Source organism: Hylaeus anthracinus, unplaced genomic scaffold, assembly GCF_026225885.1.
Source record: "Hylaeus anthracinus isolate JK02 unplaced genomic scaffold, UHH_iyHylAnth1.0_haploid 0, whole genome shotgun sequence".
NCBI classification, from domain to species: Eukaryota; Metazoa; Arthropoda; class Insecta; order Hymenoptera; family Colletidae; genus Hylaeus; species Hylaeus anthracinus.
The window spans coordinates 18,250,547-18,272,153 of NW_026533254.1; the positions used below are offsets into that span (position 1 = coordinate 18,250,547).

General features: G+C 46.7%; 1 protein-coding gene across 3 annotated transcripts in view; it reads right to left on the reverse strand.

Annotated features, from left to right (window-relative positions):
* Positions 1-21,607, reverse strand: part of LOC128886276 (uncharacterized) — a 120,124-nt gene that overhangs the window by 16,139 nt on the left and 82,378 nt on the right. For all 3 annotated transcript variants that reach the window (XM_054141011.1, XM_054141100.1, XM_054141192.1), the window contains 2 exons: positions 7,579-7,892; positions 6,805-6,984 (listed from right to left, as the gene is read on the reverse strand). In XM_054141011.1, the coding sequence (XP_053996986.1) occupies positions 6,805-6,984; positions 7,579-7,892 (494 nt within the window). The remainder of the gene's footprint in view (positions 1-6,804; positions 6,985-7,578; positions 7,893-21,607) is intronic.

Consider the following 21,607-nt stretch of genomic DNA (forward strand, 5'->3'; position numbering starts at 1 on the left):
ACGCGTTCAAAATCGATACAGACCTCGAACGTTAAAACTTTGCCAGACATCATTTTTCCTGAATGTTCATCTTTATTAGTCGTTACGTCGAATAGTTTCCGCGTTACCCTCGTAAACTTCGGACTTAATTTTATGTCGAAACTTTTCCGTTCAGCTTGTAATTAGAAGTCGTGGCCTGCGTTAAATATGCCCCGTTCGGGCTTCATTTTATCCCGTTCCTGTGTACGTCGGAATTCGTTAGGACTGCGTTCCGTGTACTGGTATCGGAGTATCGAGGTTTCTTTTTAGATTATGAGAAGAAAATTTATATCGACAACCGGTTAGCCTGGCCTGATAAATTACGACGATCAGCGATTAGGTCGAATACCTACCGCTTTAATTATCGGCAATCATTCTACCCTGTGTTTGCGACTCCGTCTTCGATTTATCGCGTCCAAGCTCTGCTCGTAACGTTCACGGCGGTCGGGAAAGGATCGTTGAAAATTTCATTCGGCAATCGGGAACGTTGATTAAATCACGCGATTGACTTTCCATCGGATCTCGATGCTACCAGCGTATTCCTGCCGATCTGCTGCTAGAGAGAAAAAAGTCTCAAGGCGGGACCGCGTTACACGGGCTGCTCGCTCGGCCAACGGAAAACGAATTTAGCCGTCTGTCTGTTTTATGAACGGTGTATCGATATCAATAACGAAATAATCGAATTCGTGTGTTATACCGCCGCACATCGCGATCGAATCCATTTCAAATGAAATTCCAATCTAAAGGATTACCGTTAAGCGAAATGGTCGTCGATCGAGCTTCGAGACGATCGTAATCTAAAGAAATCAGTTTCTATTCTTTGGACGATTCGATCTTTCTCCGAAACACTCGTTCTTCGCAGACAAATATGCGTTATCGCGTAGGATACCTTCAACGTGGAGGGAAGTCGCGAAATTCGCTCGTGTTTTCGATGTTTCTCCGTAAAATTCGTAGCGTTTACGGGATGACTCGATATAATTATGCGACCGGTCGTTCGGCGTCGGGACGAACCGCGTCGAAAATACGTGGCCGACCGCGTAGCTTGCATCACCACCGGGCAGCCCGACCCGGTGGTTAATCCGTCGATAATCGGACAAGCGTGACAAACCAACGCAACGCCGAGGGTGAAATTTCCGGAGAGCGAAAGAGGGAAGGAGTAGTGGACCGACACGGACGACGAGCAAACCGTGACACTGAGAGGAAAAACGGTTAGGTGCCGGTTGCAACTAAAATGGCGGAATAGAAAAGGGGATGAAATCAGCAACGTGAACGGGGAGAAGGTGGAATGGCACGTGGTTTAATTGGAAACGAATGTAGTTTAGGCAAGAGAGTTCTCTGATCGATCGACGGAACAGGTTGCGCGTCGGAAAATTTAACTACTTGAAAGTTAGGTTCGAATTGTTAGAAGTTGGTTCGCGCTGTTGTGGTTGCGTAAGGAAAGTCGCGCATTCGGATTCCCTCGAATAAAAGTATTTAAATTTTGACGAGACTTTCCTTCTCGAAGCATTCGACTCGAGTTATCGGTAATCGTTCTACGGCGCAAAGTGTTCCGAGCTCGACGAGAACGAATAGATCGACACGGAAATAGCCGAACCATGTTTCTATAATATAATACCATTTCTTTTTCAAAGATAATCCGACTTGTGGCCCGTTCCAGTTTTTCAAATTATTCACTGGGAATTGTTGAATTGATCAATGCGGACGCGGATACTGGATAACGAGGACGTAGAACAGGCTACACAGCACGTGCACGTTTTTCTAGGCGAGGCGAACTTTTAACAATCCGTCCTCGCGGCTAGGTTTACCGCAGTTGCGAGCGCCGCAGCTGCAATCGAACGATAAAAAGCTCTCGCGGACACACGATGGCCTACGACTCCGATTCCGGGATTCTAGTCGACCACGACGAATATATCGGGCGGGACACCTCGGCTAACGTTAATACCACGATAATGTTCGATTAATTTGATAATTCGGAGGACAGTAGAGATTGGAAATCACCCTCTATACGCGTCCGAGGATCGCGAATTTGGGCGGGAACCTCCGTTATCGTTTATGCCAATTAAGTTTGTTTCGCTTAATGCGACGATATTACCCTAACAAAATGGGCGCGAGGCGCTTGCTCGCGCGTTTGTTTTCCGCTGTACCGTTTAATGCCTCGCCTGGAATATTAAGGCACTACTCGCGATGCCGGAGAACATCAGAAACGCAGTTAAGGCACAGCAGAATTAGGGGATTGTCGTATGCACGCTCATCGTATACTCCATTATCTATTTACTACCCATATAATTTCATTTGTTACGGCTTCCAGTGGGACTAGTTGATAGAAGATTTTACGCGATGGCGTTGAATAAATTTCAGAGAAATTGTGCGATAGTAAAAGAATCGAAATGTATATTTAACGCTAATCGACTCCTCTTTTAGGTTAAAGCGGCGAATATCAGGCGAGGATAGTTAATTTGTTGGTAAAGTTCAAGTATGCAAACTTTCAAACGAGGCGCAGCTTTCTCCAGCGGCGCGACGGAGTGTAGTCAGGAATTTCCAAGAGGTTTTTCTAGGGTCGCATCGATTACACCGATCATCCCCTATTATAATTGTTCTCCGGGGAATGGGTTGCATCCCGTGAGGCTCGTTAACGCTCGTAAGCTGTGAGTTAGTATCGCCGCGCGTAGATAAAGGGGGTAGACGCGTTAGTTGGCAAAGCGGCGCCACACCGACCGGATTATCCCAACTTGGCTGAAAGCAATAGGGCTTGGTTAACCGTGACACGGCCGTATGCAACGGCATATTTCGATGTTCGCGCGTACTTTGCGTAATTACCAACAATTCATAGACGCTTGATTATCTCGACTGTTCTCGATTACGCTTCTCCTCCTGCAGAGTAATTTGTCTCTTCCTCGTACGGGATTCATGGAGAGGTTGGGTCCGGAAATTAATCCGAATCGGGTCGTAGGTAACGCGTTTTCTGTGAGCTTTATACAAATTTCGATAAAAGAGTAATTTGTTTGAAAATCTGGCAAAACTTCAGGATACTTGGCCGATCGCGCTCGACAATTTTTTTATCTCGCTTCTTTTTCATCAACGTTGTTACAAAAGGTTCAACAGCCTGTCCGAAATGCTACGCGGACCGCGTCGAATTAAAGAAGAATCATGTCGCCGAGGGAAATATACGAGGGAGGATTATTCAGATTAAGCTACGTGCAATTGGGATGATCGTTCGCGACCCTCGTGACCAATTCAACCCCCGTATTCCCGTGTCAACGCTACGGTGTCAAGATAAGCGACCCTGTTTCCAAGATGAATGCGAGAGACCCGTGACTCCGTTCTCACCCTCGAATCACAATCTCGCTGCTTATCGACGAGCGCACTCTTTGTCGCGTATAGCGGGATACCTTCCAAGACTGTCTCACGGTGATAAGTTGACCACCATATTTCCACCTTCGATGGGATTCGAATCAACCAAGACGTTCATCGAAATCCCGTGTTTGCTATACTCCAAACGATCTTGGACAACTCGACTTGAAAAATGTTCTGTTTTGCACAAATTTTGCAAGGGTAGTCAATTTTTTTCCAAACGCAATCCATCCGTCTATTCCGAACGATTTTATTTCGCTAACAAAGAATCCCTGAAACATCGAACAGCCTTCCGATCGACAAATTTCCGATTGGTCCGACCAAAGGGATCCGCACAGTCAGAAAATAAAGCGATCTGAAAATATTTTTCCCTGTCGCGATATATACAGGGCAGATCTATTGTTCGTGCAAAGCGTTTCTCTCTGGTGCCGGTGAAAACTCGATTCCAGAAAGGAAAATGTGCGCGCGTGTGCGTGCACGAGGCAGAAAGGAATTCCGAGCACGCAGTCCTGGAGTAAACAGCGCCGTGACCGTTGAAAGCGTCTCTCGCATTTTCCCTTTCGAGGGGTGTGAAAGACCTCGTTATTATTTTCGTCATCTCGTAACGCACGTAAATAAGCGGGTATATTAGATTTTGAAGGCTGAATTGCTGGGAAAGAGTGTGCTTCCCATAGAAAACATGGGCGTCCGTCATTGCGAGGGCGAATCGTGTTTTCGAAGCCAATTTCGGAAGAATTCTGATGTTCGAGAATCGATGGACTATGTTAGTCCGTCTGTGCCCTACGGCGGAATGAGAAATATTTGATGGTTTGTTCGTGACAGAATAGGTATACCTGTGGATTTACGTTATTCGAAAATGTTTTTAACGTTAACGTGTGGTGCCTTTCGGATCTCAACGTTTCTGAGAAGGGAAATGCGTGTAATAATGTCAGGAATAATCTCAATCGGCAGTTGGTTCGATGAGGAAATTTCTGGCGGAAAAAAAAAGAGTAGGAACGAAAAAGTTAGATTCGGAGCTCGGTGAAATCTCAATTTTCGTGGGTAGAGAGAACTGCTCGTACGCAAGAAGTCGATAGAGGGTGCAGTGACAGAGGACCGCTAGCTCTCCTTCCGGTTGCTAGCAGTATTTCAAACTCCGACGGAAACGTAAGAATTTATAACTGGTGACACGTTATAGGCTTTCCCGACCGTAAGGATTTATTTTCCGTGGTAGCTTTTTCTCCCCATCGCTCTCTAGCTCTTTACGCTTTCCGACTTGGTCGAGAAATCGGGACATACATATATCTATCTTGTTGCCAGGTGAAGCGAGACTGAAAGTGCATTTTACATACAGCGAGATTCGCGAAAACATTACTCGCAACGTGTCGTGTATATCGATCTCGAGCATTTTTCTCGACACACGAATCGACGACGCTTAAGAGGTGAATTACAATTCACAGTAAATCAGTAATTCACAGTAATTCAAAAACAATTCAAGAATCGCTAAGGATTCTCTGAAATTAATTAACGACGATAAATATTCTGCCAGTACTCGATCGCTCTCGAACCGATCAAAGGAATTTATCTTTATGAAATTCAATAGCGACTTTGTCCGAAGCCAACCTTTGCGACACGCTAAACTTCAAGGGTGAAAGAGTTCTCGCGTTTCATTGTCACGGATCACGAGTAACCGCGTCGAGTTCCAAAGAGTCGTAGTTTCAGTTACTATATAGCGGTCGTTTCGCCAAGTTCTCGTCGTCGTTCGAACGACGACGAAAGATAAACTCAACTAGACGCTCGGAAAATTCACTATTCGATACTTTTATTGAAAGGTTCGAATTCGATTGGAAAATTATGAATAAACGAATTAGATAAACAGACTTTTCGACGAGAAAAAGTTACGCTGTCCCACTTTCCTTCTCGTTCCAATCGATTCAGACAATCGTCCATGCATGTAACCGACAATTTGCATCCGTTTTCATCCCATCCGAGGACATAAACACTATCGATTCTCGGAATCGCTGCAATACCGATAGAACTCATCGCGGCGCGAACCAAGCATTACGTTCGCGCGTTCCAATTTCGAGCTTAACGGAGAGTGCCTAAGATGCTCGAGCTTAATGGAAGCGTTCGCGCGGTTGTTTTGTAACTCTTTTTCTCATCGTCGCCACAGGGACTCGTGAACGCGTTAGTATTACTCGTTGCCAGCTGTACCAGCAGACGTGAATTACAGAAAAAAGAGCGGTGAATTAACGTTTCACGGTTCGTCGGCTTCCACGGACTCGATAAACGCGAGAACGATTTCGACGGAGTGAGAGAAACGGGTCGAGCGCGCCAAGTTTAATCGGCTGTGAATCGCGTCGATGTTTTTAGTAACTCCTGACTCGATACGTCCCACGATATCGTCGCTTCGAGAACCGAGACTTTTGGAATCTCGATCGATAGCGATGCTACTCTTTCGTTATATTCGACAAGAGCCGTGAAAATAATGAATTTTTTCCCGTCGTTGCATGATGTTTATATCGAGGGAGAATAAGACAACGATCCGACGAATCCGGTACACATTTTCTTCGCATCGTTCAACTAGCCGAGATGCTCGAGCAGCTTGTCGAAACTGCTGACGAGGCGGCGTCGAGGAGGCGAGTCAGGCTGGATTACGTAAACGTAGCGGCAAGGAAATTGGTTGGAAGGGAGGAAAAATGACGGTGGCCGGGCGGCGAGAGGTCTATCGGATTAGCGAGGAAAGTTTGATAATTACGCGGTAAGCGGTGCCAGGGCTGAAACGTGGAAGAAGAATCGCGCGGTCGAGGAACAGGAGACGTTGACTGTCGCGGTGGCAAAAGCGACTTGTCACCGAGGAGACGAAGGTCCCTGAAAGGGCCGAGAAATACGACGACGAAGACACCGAAGCAGAAAGTAAGTTTCTTAGAGAAGAAGGAGGACAGGTAGGCGGGCAGACATAATTAGCAAGTTTAACAGCGGTCGTCGGCTCTCGAATCTCGTTACCGGCGCTGTCGTTTTTCGTTTGAATATCGCGCGAGCGGAGAAGGCATCCGTTGTCGGGACCGGGTCACGGAGGAAGAAAAAGATTCCTCGCGAAAGCGGAAGAAGGGAATCGAAGGTTGAAATTTGTGTAAGGAGCTACGACGGGGGAATTACCGAGGATTCCAGAGTGGTTACAGTAAATAAATATTGACGCAGCTCGGCGACGACCTTCTCGCTTGCGGGAAGTGTGTTCGACGTCGCAGATGACGGTATCGATGTCCTCGAAGTAGAGGGATTTCAACGAAGGATGGTTCGAGTGAATCGATACGATGAACGTCGGTGCCGAACGCGTTGATTCGACCAAGGAATGCGACGATGATTCGATCGCTTTGATTTCGCGTGTTTTGCGAAAATCTAATATCTCGGATAGATAATTTACTACAATTCGGTCACGAAAGAAAGCTGAATTACCTTGGTGAAGGTGAGGGTGGCTATCGGCGGCAGACGGGGTAGATTCGGATAATAGAAGCTCCCCGCGGGATGCGCCGGGTATCGTGACGTGATCCTGTAGGCGATTCCTTGGGGCTGCGTTGGCCAGTTGGCAGCCGTGAATGTGAACCCGTTATCCGTTCCTCCATCCAGCGGGTCCAACTGCGGAAAGAGACGAACAGAAAGCGCACGGTGAGTATTTCAATGGCCGAGCGGATTTTAATGAGATGGGAAAAGACTGCATTCGAATCGTACGGATCCTCCCTCGTAAATGGGCCACGACCTATATACTTCTCGATCGAGGGTCTTCAAACCTGTCCGTTTTTTCCCTAGCCCTTTTGCAAACGAAACTGCTGGCTGCTCGAACGAACGAGGGATTACCGCCGCGGTACCGCGTCCTCTTTCTCAACGGGAAATTTTTTTTCTGTTACGAGGTCAGCTCTTTCAGCGCAGGGCTCGATACTCTAACTTCGACGAATAGAACTGTTACCGTCTGTTGGCGAATTTAAAAGGTATTTCGAAGAGTTACGCAGACTTGCCTGGAAAAGTTAAGCAAAAATGTGGACGGTACGTTCGACGTTTCGTTTCTTGACATCGACATCAATTTCGTTTTTATTCCATAAACAAACTTTATAGGAAGATATAGTGTGCAGCAAAACAAAAAAAAAAAAAAAAACGGATATATTTTACAAAGGTGAAAGACAACGGTTAAGAATAGAAATTTGTTTGAAGTTATCGATTCGAAGAAGCGATTACCTCGACTGTCACCGTATCGACCCAGTTGCCCTCGACGCAGAGCTGGAAGGAATCCACTCCCACGAACCAGTCGGGGCTGGGGTTGATGCGCGCCATGATGCTGATTAGAGTGTGATTGCCATCCAAGAAAGCTCTCGCGATACTGGTTCCTTCTCCTTGCGGGACGGGCGGTCCCGCGAACGAGTGAAGGCTGTTGGGAGAATCACCGTCGGCGTCTAGTCCGTCGGTCCTTCCGGTCTCCACGTACAGCCTCGTACCACTGGACAGCCTCTCGCCCAATCTGTACAGAGTGTAGGTGGAATCGTGGGTTCGGCCTGTAAAAATACACGCAACGAACATCGAGTTAGTCTTTCAGTTTTACGCATGTTTCGCGACAGAAATACGCGACATTTGATTCGATAACCGTTTTTGCTAATTTCACGTTATTTCAGAGATGTTTATCGTAACGCATAATCTCTATAGAAAAGCACGTTGTGTTTAGTTAAGAGCACGGCTGGATCCGCGCGAAAACAATTAATGAACGATCCGCCGTATTTTGGAGTTATTCGCGTCGTCCATTCACTGATACCGTTAAATTGGACGCGATACGCGGTCGCGTTAACCTAGCGACGATGAGCATTTTTTTGAAATACGACAGACCACGGCCGACATCGAGGATCAGGTTAAACTGTTATAGAGATCGTTAGCAGCCAACCCTTTGGCGAGATAGTGGAATTTACTGGAGACAGGGAATTTGTAGTCAATGAATGCAACCGGGGAGAGAGGTTGGCATTTCTGAAATTATCTGATATACTTGTATCTGGCGCATTCAACGTTTTTGGAAGTGGAGACCGAAGCAGAATGTAACAGCGGTTTCCATTTTTCTTAACGGATACCATTAATGGTAAACGATTAGGCTTCCTCGTAGTTCCAGCATCCTCGAAAACGAGAGGTTTAAAGGTCACCGACGATCCGAGATTTTCGATCATACCGCGCAAATTCGTTACTCGAAACATTGCCGTTATAAGATAAGATAAGAATATATTGTAAAGCATAATAAAATATAAAGCGTGTGCTCGGTATTCCTGGCACGTAGCTTTGCCGCGGAACTCGTGCACGAAAACAGGAAGACGTTTCTCATCTCTAGGCGGGGCCTCGGGTCATGGATAGGTAAAAGTTTGCGTATTACCAAGGATTCGACGACGCAAGAATAAGCGATGACATTTTCAGGATTTTCGAAGGACGTATTTTCCGTCTCTTCTCGTGGGAAAGAGACGAGTTGAACGTTTTTTGGTAGAATTTAGCGTCACGCTTCCCGGTCGGAGTGCTCAGCAACGATCGGTAAACGTCTTCCGCGAACACGAGGCGAACGAGTATTCCCTTGGACCATATTCGAGACGTTGGTCTGAACAAATGTTCCGCGTAACGTGGCGGAAATAAAGGGTAACAGGACGTCGTTTGTCTCCGGGGGAGCTGTTTTCATGTTTGCTTATGCGACTCGGTGATGGATTAACTTCCAACTCGTTACTCACGGTAATATCGACTATCGAATGATGTCGTGCATGGATTCTATTTGTATTTAATATTCTATACGGGTTAGAGTTAAAGGGAGTAAAGTGAAAAAAATTGTAAAGTGCAAAAGCGTAAAGTGCAAAAGTGTAAAGTGTAAAAGTGTAAAATGTACTATTATAATTTTTTTTTTTCCAATTTCGCGGTAGTTTAACCGTTGGTATTTAACGAAGCTTTGAATATTTTCCACACTTTCGGAATATATACGATTTCCTAGCGTTCGGAAGACACGGGTGTTCCCCGAAGCGGAGAGTCGGCTCTTTTAGCAAATTAACCCCAAAAAGAGGTCCGCGAGTACCGAACACCGTGCTCTAGTTTGAGAGGCGCTAGCTCGAACCTATTAAAGCTCGTACAGACACGTATAATCGACGACGTAAACGTTATTCAAATGGGCCCGTTGTACACCGGCGAGCATTGCGATTCAGGATCACACGGCCGCCATTAAAATTCATGAGCGCCGCCCATGTAATTTCGTTTTTATTCGCTCGTACGCATCGATACGACCTCTGAGCTAGCAAGACCTCGGATTCGAGCATCTCCTTCGAACGAGAGCTAGCTTTCTCGCGGGAGTTATCGGGGTTGGTTCGCGCGGAGATCGCGGCGAAACTTCGGTCGCGTTTTCAATTTGTCCAGCTACCCGACGAAACGTCACCGGCTGCGGTTTCTCCGTCGAGTCTGGTCGGCTCGAACGGCCTGAAATTCGCTTTTCAAACGAGAGAACCGGGGTTTCCTGCTCCCTTCCCCCACGGTCTACAGCGAGTGCTGCCGCCCGTAATCCTATCCAGTTCCAGGGAGCAACTTAATTAGTTGTAAAATTAGGGAAAACCACGAGGGAAATGACTCGGACGCGAGAACTCTCCGTGGACGAGTGAAAAGGGTTCGAAAGGGAAACCATTGGATCACAGAATTCACGGGGTTGTTCGAACGAAAGCACGGAAACGAGGCAATTTGATATCTTGATAATACGCTTTACAACGAATGTTTGCGTACCTCGGTAACAAGCACGACTAGATAGTTTAGTTATTTTACGACTATTCGAAGTCGTGTATTTTCGCAGTCCGGATAAAAATGTTCTACAACTGCGATAGAGAAATTGGTTAATGGACTTTATTAAGAGCACGTAAATTCTTGTTTGAATATTCATCGATCCAGTTGTTTGTTTCAGCGACAATGTATGCATACCGAATAAATCGATTGCTCAGCCAGCCTGCTATTTAAATTCCGAGGGATCTATATTTTGTTCTATATTTGTTCGTTAGCAACGTATCCGTTTCCGTGCGTGTCACTGAATTTTATTCAATTCTATTCAATTTTATTAGAAAAAAAATAGATAACCTGTTTATACCATGGTTCATAAATTTCAGAGTATTTCCTATTCCCATTCCTCGCCTCTTCATTGTTTGCGATTCACCCCCTCCGCTCTCGTCGCTCGATGAAACGATTACCCTGTTCGTTTCATTTCATTTTTGTTATTTTTCCTAGAGTTCCAATTTACGCGTGTACGCGTGTACGCGGGTTTCACGTGTAACGCGTAAGATCGTCTAATAATTCACGTGTTTTCTGATATCCGTGCCTTGTAAACGTTTAAACCGGATATACGTGACGCGCGTACCTGTATATCGCATTGTACGTGTTTTAGACGAGAGCTCTAATTTTTACCCTAAAATCGATTTCGCATTCGATCGATCCATAGCGTTTTCAATGGATCGCGGAGCAAATCGTTGATCGCGATCGTATCGTCGCGTCGCGCATAATTCACGAAGGAGAGTTGGAAAAGGGTGGCGCGCTCCGAGAAGTAAATAGAAGATTTGATTAAGCTTCGTTCGAGCGTCGGTATTGAAAAGGAGTCGCTATGTATATTCGGCGGATTCGAGCTAGTCCGCGCCATCCGGTTTTTCGTTCTAAATCCATCAGGCCGGAGACCAAGCGTGCCAAGAACAAAGCTGCTTTCACACCATTGGCCCGCAGAAATTCCACTAGCCTCGATCTGGCCCGAACAATGCGCCTTCGCGACAATACGGGACCTTTTTAATTAGCAACCGTGCTCCCAGTGTGTGCCAGAGAATCGGTTCGCGGCTTTTCGCTTTCACTGGCTCGGATATCGAGAGCTCGGAACAACGGAATTTGCCCTGACAAATTGTCCGGGGGAGGACTTTCGAGTCCAGAACCATTTGTCTTGGACCGAATCGGCCGTCTGCCAATGCCTGGTTCGACGATTATGCATTCTGGCCGCACGCGCAAAAAAATTTATATCTCCGACGCGAAATTAGCGGTTTCCGCCATGTCCAGGGTTCATTACGTTTTCATGCGATTTACCCGGTACCTGGACCGTACGTCACGAGAGTATTTTTTTTATCGTGTAAGCAGCGAAGCAAGGAAACCTACTTTCAGGTCACCGAAAAAGGGTTCGAGTTTCACGTTTCCACGGTTTGTAATATTTTCTAACTAGCGAGAGTTCAACGTGGCATAAATTACTATAATATTTTTAAAAGTCTGGAAAATATGGAACGGAAAGAAACGTTTAAAGCATGGATGGCGATGACTGACTGACTATTCGTAACGATCATTTACAATCGGAAACGGAAACGATAATTCGACCAACTTTTTTCGTAAACAAATTAATTGGCAGTTAGCACGAGCTGGGGAGCGGGAGCTATCATCGATGGAAGTACGATTTTCCAATCGACCGAGTCGGGAATGAAAAATTTCCAAGCGGCAAACATCGTAGCGGGAAACGGAGGAAAAAATAAACGTTCGAACAGCCCGGGCAACGAAGTCGTTGAAAACTGGGACGCGTCTCCTCCCCCGGCGATTCGACAAATTCCGCTCAGGTTTTACGAATAGCTCAGCGAAGTCGCATCCGTTAGAGGTTCGCTCGAGAAAGTCCTGGAACTAACTTCGACCCCGCGATATCCCGTACGCGGAAGGAAACTCTGCCTTATCCAGCCCCTACTACAACCAAGCTTCAGGTTTAGACGTCTTCGAGGAACTTAATGGACCTCCGCGGGACTCTCTGTTCCGGCACCGATGCCAAACTATCGAGTAACACCGACAAATCCGCTCGCACTTTCAGCCACGCGTTCGATCGTTGATCCCCGAGCCTCTCCAGGAGGTTGTTAACGAAATTTCCTTGTCTCTTGCGAAACGTTAACCTGTTAAATAATCAACGAGTTTCAGAGCGGAGGCGCGTGACTAGCTAACCGATACCCTTCATTTTGTACAGGGGAAATGATTGGAAATCGATCGTCCAAGATGCCCCTCGAATTCGCTCACCGAATTGTTCAGGATCAGAGAAAACGAAGCTCGATTAAACGGATAGTAAGATCGTATATAGCTCGGAATCACCCGTAGATGAAGTTTCAGCAGGGCAAAGGAAAGTTCAAAGACGCGTATGGGCAAATCCCAACCAGCTGGAGCAGGGAGTCTCCGTAGCTGGGTGATTCAAACTTGATAGAACTTTCCTAACAAGTCGGTCTTAACTCGGTGAAACCGCGAGCCACCCGTGTACCACGTGCAACTGCACTTCCATGCGCATCTTGCCGCGTTTCAGCCCGTGGCAGCAGCCGCCTGAAACGCAAGTAGACGAGACGTGTTCTCAGAAAGTGGATAACCCAATTTTCGTGTGGGTTCCCAGTGCCGTGTGTGTAGCATGTCGTCGATGACGGTACCGCTTCGCGCGTACCGAGTGTCAGGACCTCCGGTCCCTGACCTTTTCTTCTTTTCACCATGGATTTCAACGTTCCTACGCGTCGGCATTCGCGTCGATAATCGTTTACGGAAAGCTTCGGAGACACGAGGTTTTTGGTCGAGAAAAACAAGATGATCCAGACCGTACTTGATCGAACACGACGAAGGAATTAGAGAGCATCGTCGAGGGAGGAAATGAAAATTCACTTGGCCAGATTCCACGGGAAACGAGCGATTATTGGACAAGTAACCGAACGGTGCGTCGCGTCGCGTCATTGCGAGGAGAGGACCGTTGGATTTCCTGAAGCTGACGGGGGACGCACGAGATATAATTGGTTTACTAATGAATTTATCGGAAGCGGCAATTAATTTGCATCGAACCGGCCGATCGATATCGTTCGCGAGGGAGAAAGAAATTCCAGCACGTGCAGGGACCGTTAATCACGAAAATTTGCAATCCGTCGTCGAGAGTGAATTTAGCGTTTGATCGCGAAATCGGATGGTTTAGTTAGCGGTGTTGCTCGAATAATCGGTGCCAAGCGACAACTTATTTACAAATGTAGTAACTTTGATAGGTCATGCTTGAATAGGAGAAGATGTCGGTTTCGGCGTGTTCGTTTCAATACTGCCAACGAAGATACCGTGTTTTTCCTGCTTCTCGACTTAACTCGCTCGACATGGATTCAATACAATAACGTCTCCCTTTCATTCGTCATAGCGAATTAGCTACGCGCTGCTTTCAACGCGAGTTTTCCTTTCATCGAGTCGAGGGGAAAAAAGATGAAGTTTCATTGGTGTGTAACATCCACGATACGCTAGGAGCGAAGCAAACAAAAGCTGTCGGTCCCGGATACACTGGCGCAGACTGCGTTAACCATAATAAATAAACCAGCCGTTTGTGTTTCACCGTGAAAATCCGGCCGCGAGGAGAGAAGAGGGCCCATTTTTAACCTGTTGAAACGCATCGGCAGCCATTATGACGCTTGGTACGATGGATTTTTCGCGATTTTTTCATTTCCGTCGAGTTATCGGTCGGTGTTCGCTCAAGTTACCGTTTCTGTACGCTCTATTGCTCGACGATAGTTGCGTTGAAAAGGCATCTATTCATTAGCGGTGATTGTTTCATGTAACATTTCGATATAGGATACGTTTGAATGAAATGGAAAACACCGTGTCTCGGAGTTTTGACGTTTCTGGCACCTTTTCTACGGAGTATCGGTTGTCGGGTGTGCGATGTATCTAGACGTATTCGCGATGAATATACAAAAAGAGATCTTTTCGTCTAGCTTTTTTTCTTTAGATTGATATTCGACGAAAAACTTTCTCGGAATTTCCGCACGTCCATGAATTACAAACGGTCCGAGGGGCTTTCATTCAACGAGAACTTACCGCGGATTTAACATGATTCACCCTCGCGAGGAAAGTCTGCCGGTGGCTTGGTTAATAGTTAATTAGCGGAAAGTGGGTGCCGAGGGATCCCTCGCTAGCCCTCGAATTCTCTTTCGCCATCTTTGTACGCAAACTTAAAAGCAGATTCAAGGGAATGTCGACTTTCTCGCAGGTTCCTTGTTGTGGTTGAAAGCCGAATATCAATCAGCGACAGACTGCTACGTTTTTGCGTGAAACTTAAACGGAAAATGATATAATCCATTGAACGAATAGTCTTTGAGAACGTCGATGCTGTCCTTTAAAGCGGCAAAGAAATTTACCATTTATTGTCGGGCGTTGTAAAATGGGCGGCGTTGGTGGAAACGGTTTAATTTCCATGTTTATCGTTTGAAATATCTCTCTCGTCGCAGGTGTCGGTTTCAGCGACACCTCGGTTCTTTAATTGGATGTTGAGCGAGTATCTCGAGCTGCCTTTCGTTTAAATATTTCATCTCATCGGAGGACTGACCAATTAATCGACGAAAATTGTTTTTAAGAGTCGGACGAACGAAATAATTTGAGCGTAGCGTGACATTTACCCAAAACTATACGAGTTCGTGGCACGAGTGGCCGACTTGGCAGGATGATCTAATTAAAAATAACAATTAATAAGAACGTGGAGAGGAGTTGGCGTCTTTCATCTCCACTGTCGCGCCTTCAAGTAACCCAACACAGCTCGCCAGAACTTCTTCCATTCCCTTCGTCGCGTCGTCGTGAAAGCACACTCGACCCAAAAAAGCTCATCTCCGTTATCTCGCGAGTCAGAAGGAAATCTTGACGAATCGTGGCAGCGTTTTCGCGAGGAAAAATTCGCCCAAACGTTCACGGAATGAAACACGCCTCGGCGCGAACGCAATTTCGCGTCCTGACCCGTTAACGAAGCTTCCCGACGTCCCGGGCGAAAAAGCTCGCGCAATATCGAGGTTGAATTTGCATTTTATTAGCCACGGAGTCTTGACAAAGAACGTGCGGTAACTGACGCAATTATTTTCGAATGTCATTTTCTAGAATTTTCACATTGGAAGAAAAAAAATGATTCTGGTATCAACGAATAATAAAAAAAGACTCGACGGATACGAAACGGTATAGGTATTTTTTAAACGCAATTTTCAATGTAAAAACTTTGGTCACGATTTTCATTTTTTCGCAAACATCCCGATTGTAAACACTTATCAAATAGTTATTAAATTGTGCACTTACAGGATTGATCTTGTTACCACAGCAAAATATTACGTAAGAAAGGAATTATTTCACCGTTTCGGTATCATTCGTAACTGACATTCGTTCCGATTTTGCCACTCGGATCCGAGGCGGCTTTTTGCGATACGAGACGGTTCGTTTTTTGCCCCGAGAAGTTGGTCTTTCGACACGCCCAGACAGAGTAACGAAGCGTCGTAATCCTTCCACGACACTGTTTGACTTTCAGCTTGAAAAGCCGCGCTAACGAAGTTCTCGCGACTTGTTTGGCCCTTCGGTCGAAGCTTCAAGGAACACCGGCGTCGAAACCGCACGAGTAAACGCGTCAAACGAACGTACCCCGTTTGGTCTAGTAATCTTCGAACAACCCCTGCATTCGAATCGCGCGAATATTAATCGAACGGAGCCGCGTAACGATAGACGACGATTATAAGTGGATTATCGACATCGGACGAAACGACCCTTCCGCAATAGCTACTCTAAAACTACGAGAAGCACTCTCAGCCACTTTTTACGATCCTCGTGATTTCGATCCGCGTAACGCGCCGCTCGTGTCGAGTCAACGAGGCGTTTATTAACCCTCGAGTTCAAGTGTTCAAGTTTAATTTCAAACGATTGGGTAAATTGCGAAAAAAAATTTGAAACGTTGTCCATTCTTCTCTCTTTCAAAAATAAAAAGTTAAAATGTTCGTGTTCGAAAGGAAATCAATTACTTCGATGGCCTTTAAAGAATTTATTTTAGATTAAGCGAAAGATTCGGGCGAAATCGTCCGAGTTTTCAGGATTTCGGAGGGAAAGAGCCCGTTAGCGTTACGCGAAAGCGCACCTTAACGGCAGTCGCGTCGCTGTCGGATGACCAAAGTTCTCTGTAACGAATTCCGGTGAGAGACTTGCGTGTGTCGACCGCGAATGTTTGACTCTCGGTTCCTAATTCGCTGGGTTACAACGAAACAAGCCAGGAAGGGTAGAGGTTGTGGGAATTAGGGTAAAAGTGGCTAGGCAGAGGCGACCATCCGCTGGCATTACAGGCGTACGTTTCAGCTTCGAAATCCTGCGAAATGGTCGAGAGGAAGCGTTGCCGCGGCTAATGCGTGCCATTTAAACGTTTCACGGGACATTGTGCCGGAACACGGTACTTGGCGCGAACACCGCCGGTTCGTTAGAGCGCCGTTTGTTTGCACGGCTTCGAAACACTCGTTTCCCAGCTGCGGCCCGAATGACCGACCACCCCGTCCATCGGCCTCGTCGCCGAGTTTTACGTCATCCACCGTGAAATCGACGATAGGAAAATCTCGCGAGTACTCGAAAACTCGAGTCGATTTGAATCTCGGAACGTATTCGACGTGGAACTGATCCACGCGCGTTGAGCTACATTTCGTTGATGCTTTGAAACGTTAACGCTGACCCAGAACATTTCCTAGATTTGTCTGCTGATGTTTGCGGTTCGCACGAGCACGGCCAAACGACCGTTAATAGCTCATCGCGACGTCATTTTCCCTATCTTCGCGGTTTGCCCCGACAGCATCACATGTCCGCGTATGCATATTCCGCTAATATATTATGTCGTTTCATTGGGAAAGTTTTCGAAGCATTTTCGTTTTTGTACGAGCGACCGATACGCTCAGGGAACACATGACACGATCGATTCAACGGTCTCCGAAACTTCCAAGTCGACAAGGATTCGACGAGTTCAGGGAAACGGGAACGGAAAATAATCAAATTTCAAAGAAACGGTCTGTGCATCGAGTAAATTTTCGATTGGTTCGCAGGCGACAATGGTCGATGACGAGGCGAGCGGAGAATATCGCGCGATACGTGCACGCAACAACGAATGCAATCAATCAATGGACGCTGCAGCGAGGCGAACGCGAGACCAACGAGTACGTAAAATGAATTAAAATAAAATGATATTGTCAAAGCTGGCCTTGGATTAAATTTTATAAATCGCATCTCGATCGCGATATTCGTTTAGCGCCCCGCTCCACGTTCGTTTCTAAATTCTCGTAATTATGCAACACCGGCAACCACCGTTGGTCCGTCTGACGGTTACTTTCGTGGCGGCTCGGTCAGGTTGGCGCCTTGTATTTATAGTTTGACCCAATCTCACGTCGAAATCGTAAAACACCCAGCGAATGGAGGGGAGCAAAGACGCGAGGTCTTTACGCGAACGTCGTCACGCTTCTGGCATTCGTTTCTGCGATGCTGTGTCCGAGAGCGACCAAATTAACGCGAAGAGGTGAGTAACCGTTGCGTTTGTGTACTTGGCTCGGATTCGAAATTAAGACCGTGATTCGCTTCCAACCAACTGTCGTGTTTTCATCGATATCCGTCTATCTATATGTTTAAGGAAATATCGATAGTTACGCGAGACTGCTGCTAACGGTCAAAGAGATAAACTCGGACAAGCGAAACGAAATAATTCATCGAAACAAGGGGTGGATTCACCATAACAATGAAGAAAAATTACGAGTGTCAGGCGCGAGCGTGCAGAAGCCAGCTGCGGTTTATCGAGCTCAACGGCCTCGACATCGGCGAGAAATGGAGGAAATCACGAACCGTGTCTCGTTCGGTCGAGGAAACGTAAACAGCCACGGCTCGTTTCGACCAATGTGATACCGTCTTATCTCCGGGGAGACTTTAAGGTTGCCGGAGTTTAACGATCGTCCGGAACGACAGCCACTTTCCAGCGACGAGCGATCTCTTTTTCGACCTCTACCTTGGTACCTACGGAAAGAAATCCTTCGACTACACGCCGAAGCTGTCGTTCGATTAACTGGCCGACTAACTACGCTTCTATTATTTGCTCGCGTCGGAAATATCCCGTTTACCCCCGTTTCACTGTCCTCTGTATCGCGCGGAATCGGACGATCGGTTCGACGAAAAGTCTCGTTATCCAGGATCGCAAACTTTGGGACCAGGATACCTCAATCGAGCGGACGGTATCGCATCGTGCGATTATTCCAAACAGCTCGGTCGAAAACACGACTGCCGCTGGAAAGCCGTTAAACGGTGGTCCTAGGCGTCCGTGTTCGCAATTACAGAAACTCTCACCGCGAGCCTATAGAATTTGCAGGCCCCGGGTCATCGTTAGGTGGTAGCAGAGCATCGCAGCGGCGAGATGTATGCGATCGAGGTCCCTCTCCGTGCTGTTTCTGGACCCGCAATGCCTCGTCGGACAATTGTCAGGTTGGGTATATATCGACGCGTGCATTCGTCGGAACTAATGCCGCGGGGAATTTCATGTTTCCTCTGCAGCTCTTGGACAGACATCTGAACAAAGACAGAGCCGGGTTTATCCATTGGCGTTGCTACGAGCTCGGCTATACACGTCCGTCTCAAAAGACTGGCTCCATCTGATTCATCTGAAAGCCCCTCTTCCCTCTCCTACTCGAGGCCATTTGCGAAATGATTTCGCTGTATCGCCGTTCGTCTGTCCGTCCATGCCCGCGTGTTACGTGATCAACCCCGAGAGCAAGCGTTATCATGGCCGCGTTTGTACAACGGGTGTAATATGTTGGTTTTTGCGAGGCCGCGTCGGCCGCGTCCAGCTGGATGAGAGTGGCTAGTTCAACCCCTTTCGTTTGCCTTTGAAATCCGACAAATGAACCGGCATATCGTTCCCTTCGTTTCCAGCGACACGGTTTTCTTCGAGACAGCTGGTTGATTTTGTCTCGTTTTCTGCCACTTTCTCGTCCACTCTCTCGCGTTAAAGAATTAATACGCGTCGCGGCTTTTACGTAAACTTGAGCGATGCGTTTCCACCGAAATTTGTTTCTTAACTTTGTCTGCCAGAATTTGTTGGTTTCTCTATCCGAGTCGGGGATAGAACTAAAAGCTTGATCCGAATCGTGTACACGTTCAATATTTTTCGTGGCTCGGGAGACACCTGCGACACCTTCCCAGGCCTGTCCACCGCCATCAAAGGCGTCCGCGGGATCGAAATGATTTCGGCATGACCTAGAAATATCAAACAGGGACAAAGCGGGGTGTCTCTGTGTATTTGTCAGGAGGCTTTCGGGATAACGAGACCAACCCTCTGCTCTCGTACGACCCAATTCTCTCGCGAAGCTGTCGATAGCGAGGAGAATGTCAGAGAGAAGAGAACGTAATGGCGGTATCGATCGAACGGAACCGAAGGATCGAGCGACCTTAGGTCGGCCCGTTCTTCCGCTCTTCGGGGAAAAATTGAATTTGCAAGGGCAGGATGTCTCTGTACTTTTCAGAGATTCGCCCCATTCAAAGGCCGATATCTTCGGAGAATGTTAACGGGTTTCCTTTCGTAGGTATCTTTTTCTCTTTCTATCCACCGACGCCATGTGACGATCGAAACACAAATTTCGACCAAGGTCACAGCTTCGGTGATCGGTGATCGGTGTTAGGATCCTTCTATCCCTTAATTTTTCACGACATTTTTTTTTCTACTCGACCAAGTCTTGTTTCCTGTTCCCTCGACCACGCGAGTACGTCCTTTCTCTGCTCTTTCTTTTTGGAACCCTTTTCTCTTTGCTTGTCCGATCCTCGGTGTGTTTCTTTTTCCTCCCCTAGCGTTCCCTGTTTCCCTTTCCTTGGCTTCTTTGTTTTCCTTTCCCTTTTCTTCTCTTGGCGTTCTTGGTCGTACCGTTCGGTTTTTACCGGTCAGCTCGTTACCCTTTGATGTATTATTCAAAGGATTCTGCCATGGATCAACATCCAGCTATCGGAGAACCCTAATATGGAGATTAAGAACGACAATGCGCGCGCGTTCAGAGGTCGGGATAATGAAAAATACGAGGAGAAACGTCGTGGACCCGCGGGAATCGAATGTCGACCCTCCGTGTAGTACGCAACCGCGTTATCCATTTTGCTCGTTTACTGCAGTCAAACGAAATGTCAATATACAGACTGCGGCGGTAACCATGGTACGAGCATATACGGGATACTTTCTTGCGTAAAAATAAATCGAAATTTATCAAATTATTTTGTTCAACAGCTCTCAGTTCGAAAACCTAATAAATGGTAATTCGCTGATAACGATAAATTGTCTCAAAAGAGATGACGGAGTTGCAGGCTTGCATAGTTTAATTAATTAAGAAATGTACGTTCTCGCTAAGCGTTAATCATCGTTCGAACCAAACAGCCGAAACGGTGCGACGCGACAATCTCAATTTGTCGATCGCAATCGACAGGCGATGATTGCCGAGCGAACCTCGATCGTTTAGCAAGGATATTTAACGCATCGATGCGATCCTCGGAAACGCGTGGCTCTCGTTTCGTCGCTCGAAATTAGTGGCTGCGAGCGTTCTCGCTTTTTTCGCTTTCCTATTCGAGGCAAACGAGAGAGGGGAACGTCGGCAATTGCCTCGTTCATTTTTGTTTCAATTGGACATTTCGCGCCAGTCGCGTTGAAACCATGTTCGGTAGACGATCGAATTACGCTTCTGTCACAGTAGTTAAGGGAGCAAACTTTATCAGGTGTAAAAGGTCGCGTGAAATCGACGAATTCGTAGAAATTTGTTTCAACTGATGACATCGACGCGAACAAAGTTATAATTCGATGGATATCTCAAACTCGATTGAGCCTAGCTTTCGAGCGTTTTCTCTTTTTTTATTACGACAAACGGAGTTTGAGAACCGCCGATGGAAACAATACGAGCAAGCTTTGATCGCGATCGACCGAATCGAGTGCCGATTTTTTTTGCGAATTTCATTATCGAGCCACGGTATGGTTATTCTGATACTTCGATACGAGATCCGACCCGGACAGGGGCAATTGATATTGCGGTATGCGTTTTGGGGGCTGCAACACGAGCGCTTTTCAATTAAACAGTTCATCGCGCTCGCCGCTCGATAACCGACCTCCCATTCGTTTACGGCTACCTCGAATTTTTCCTGGTTCTCGATAAACATGTGCTAGTTTGCGAGTGCATCGGTGAAGTAGTATCAAAATATGAATGCAAAAAAAATTCAATTTCGAAAATTAACAAATCCACCACTCGATACGGAACAAATTGATCGATTCTAAACATTCTCCTTCTTCGAACCTGTTTTTCGAACAGCGAATCAGCCGTCTCCGGTTTATCGTCGTTCGGGTTGATAACTCATCGCGACTTTATACGAACTTCACAAACGCGTCACGTGCATTGTGCGCGCGCCTTCTTCAAATTAATGAGACCACGAGTCGAGGCGAGCC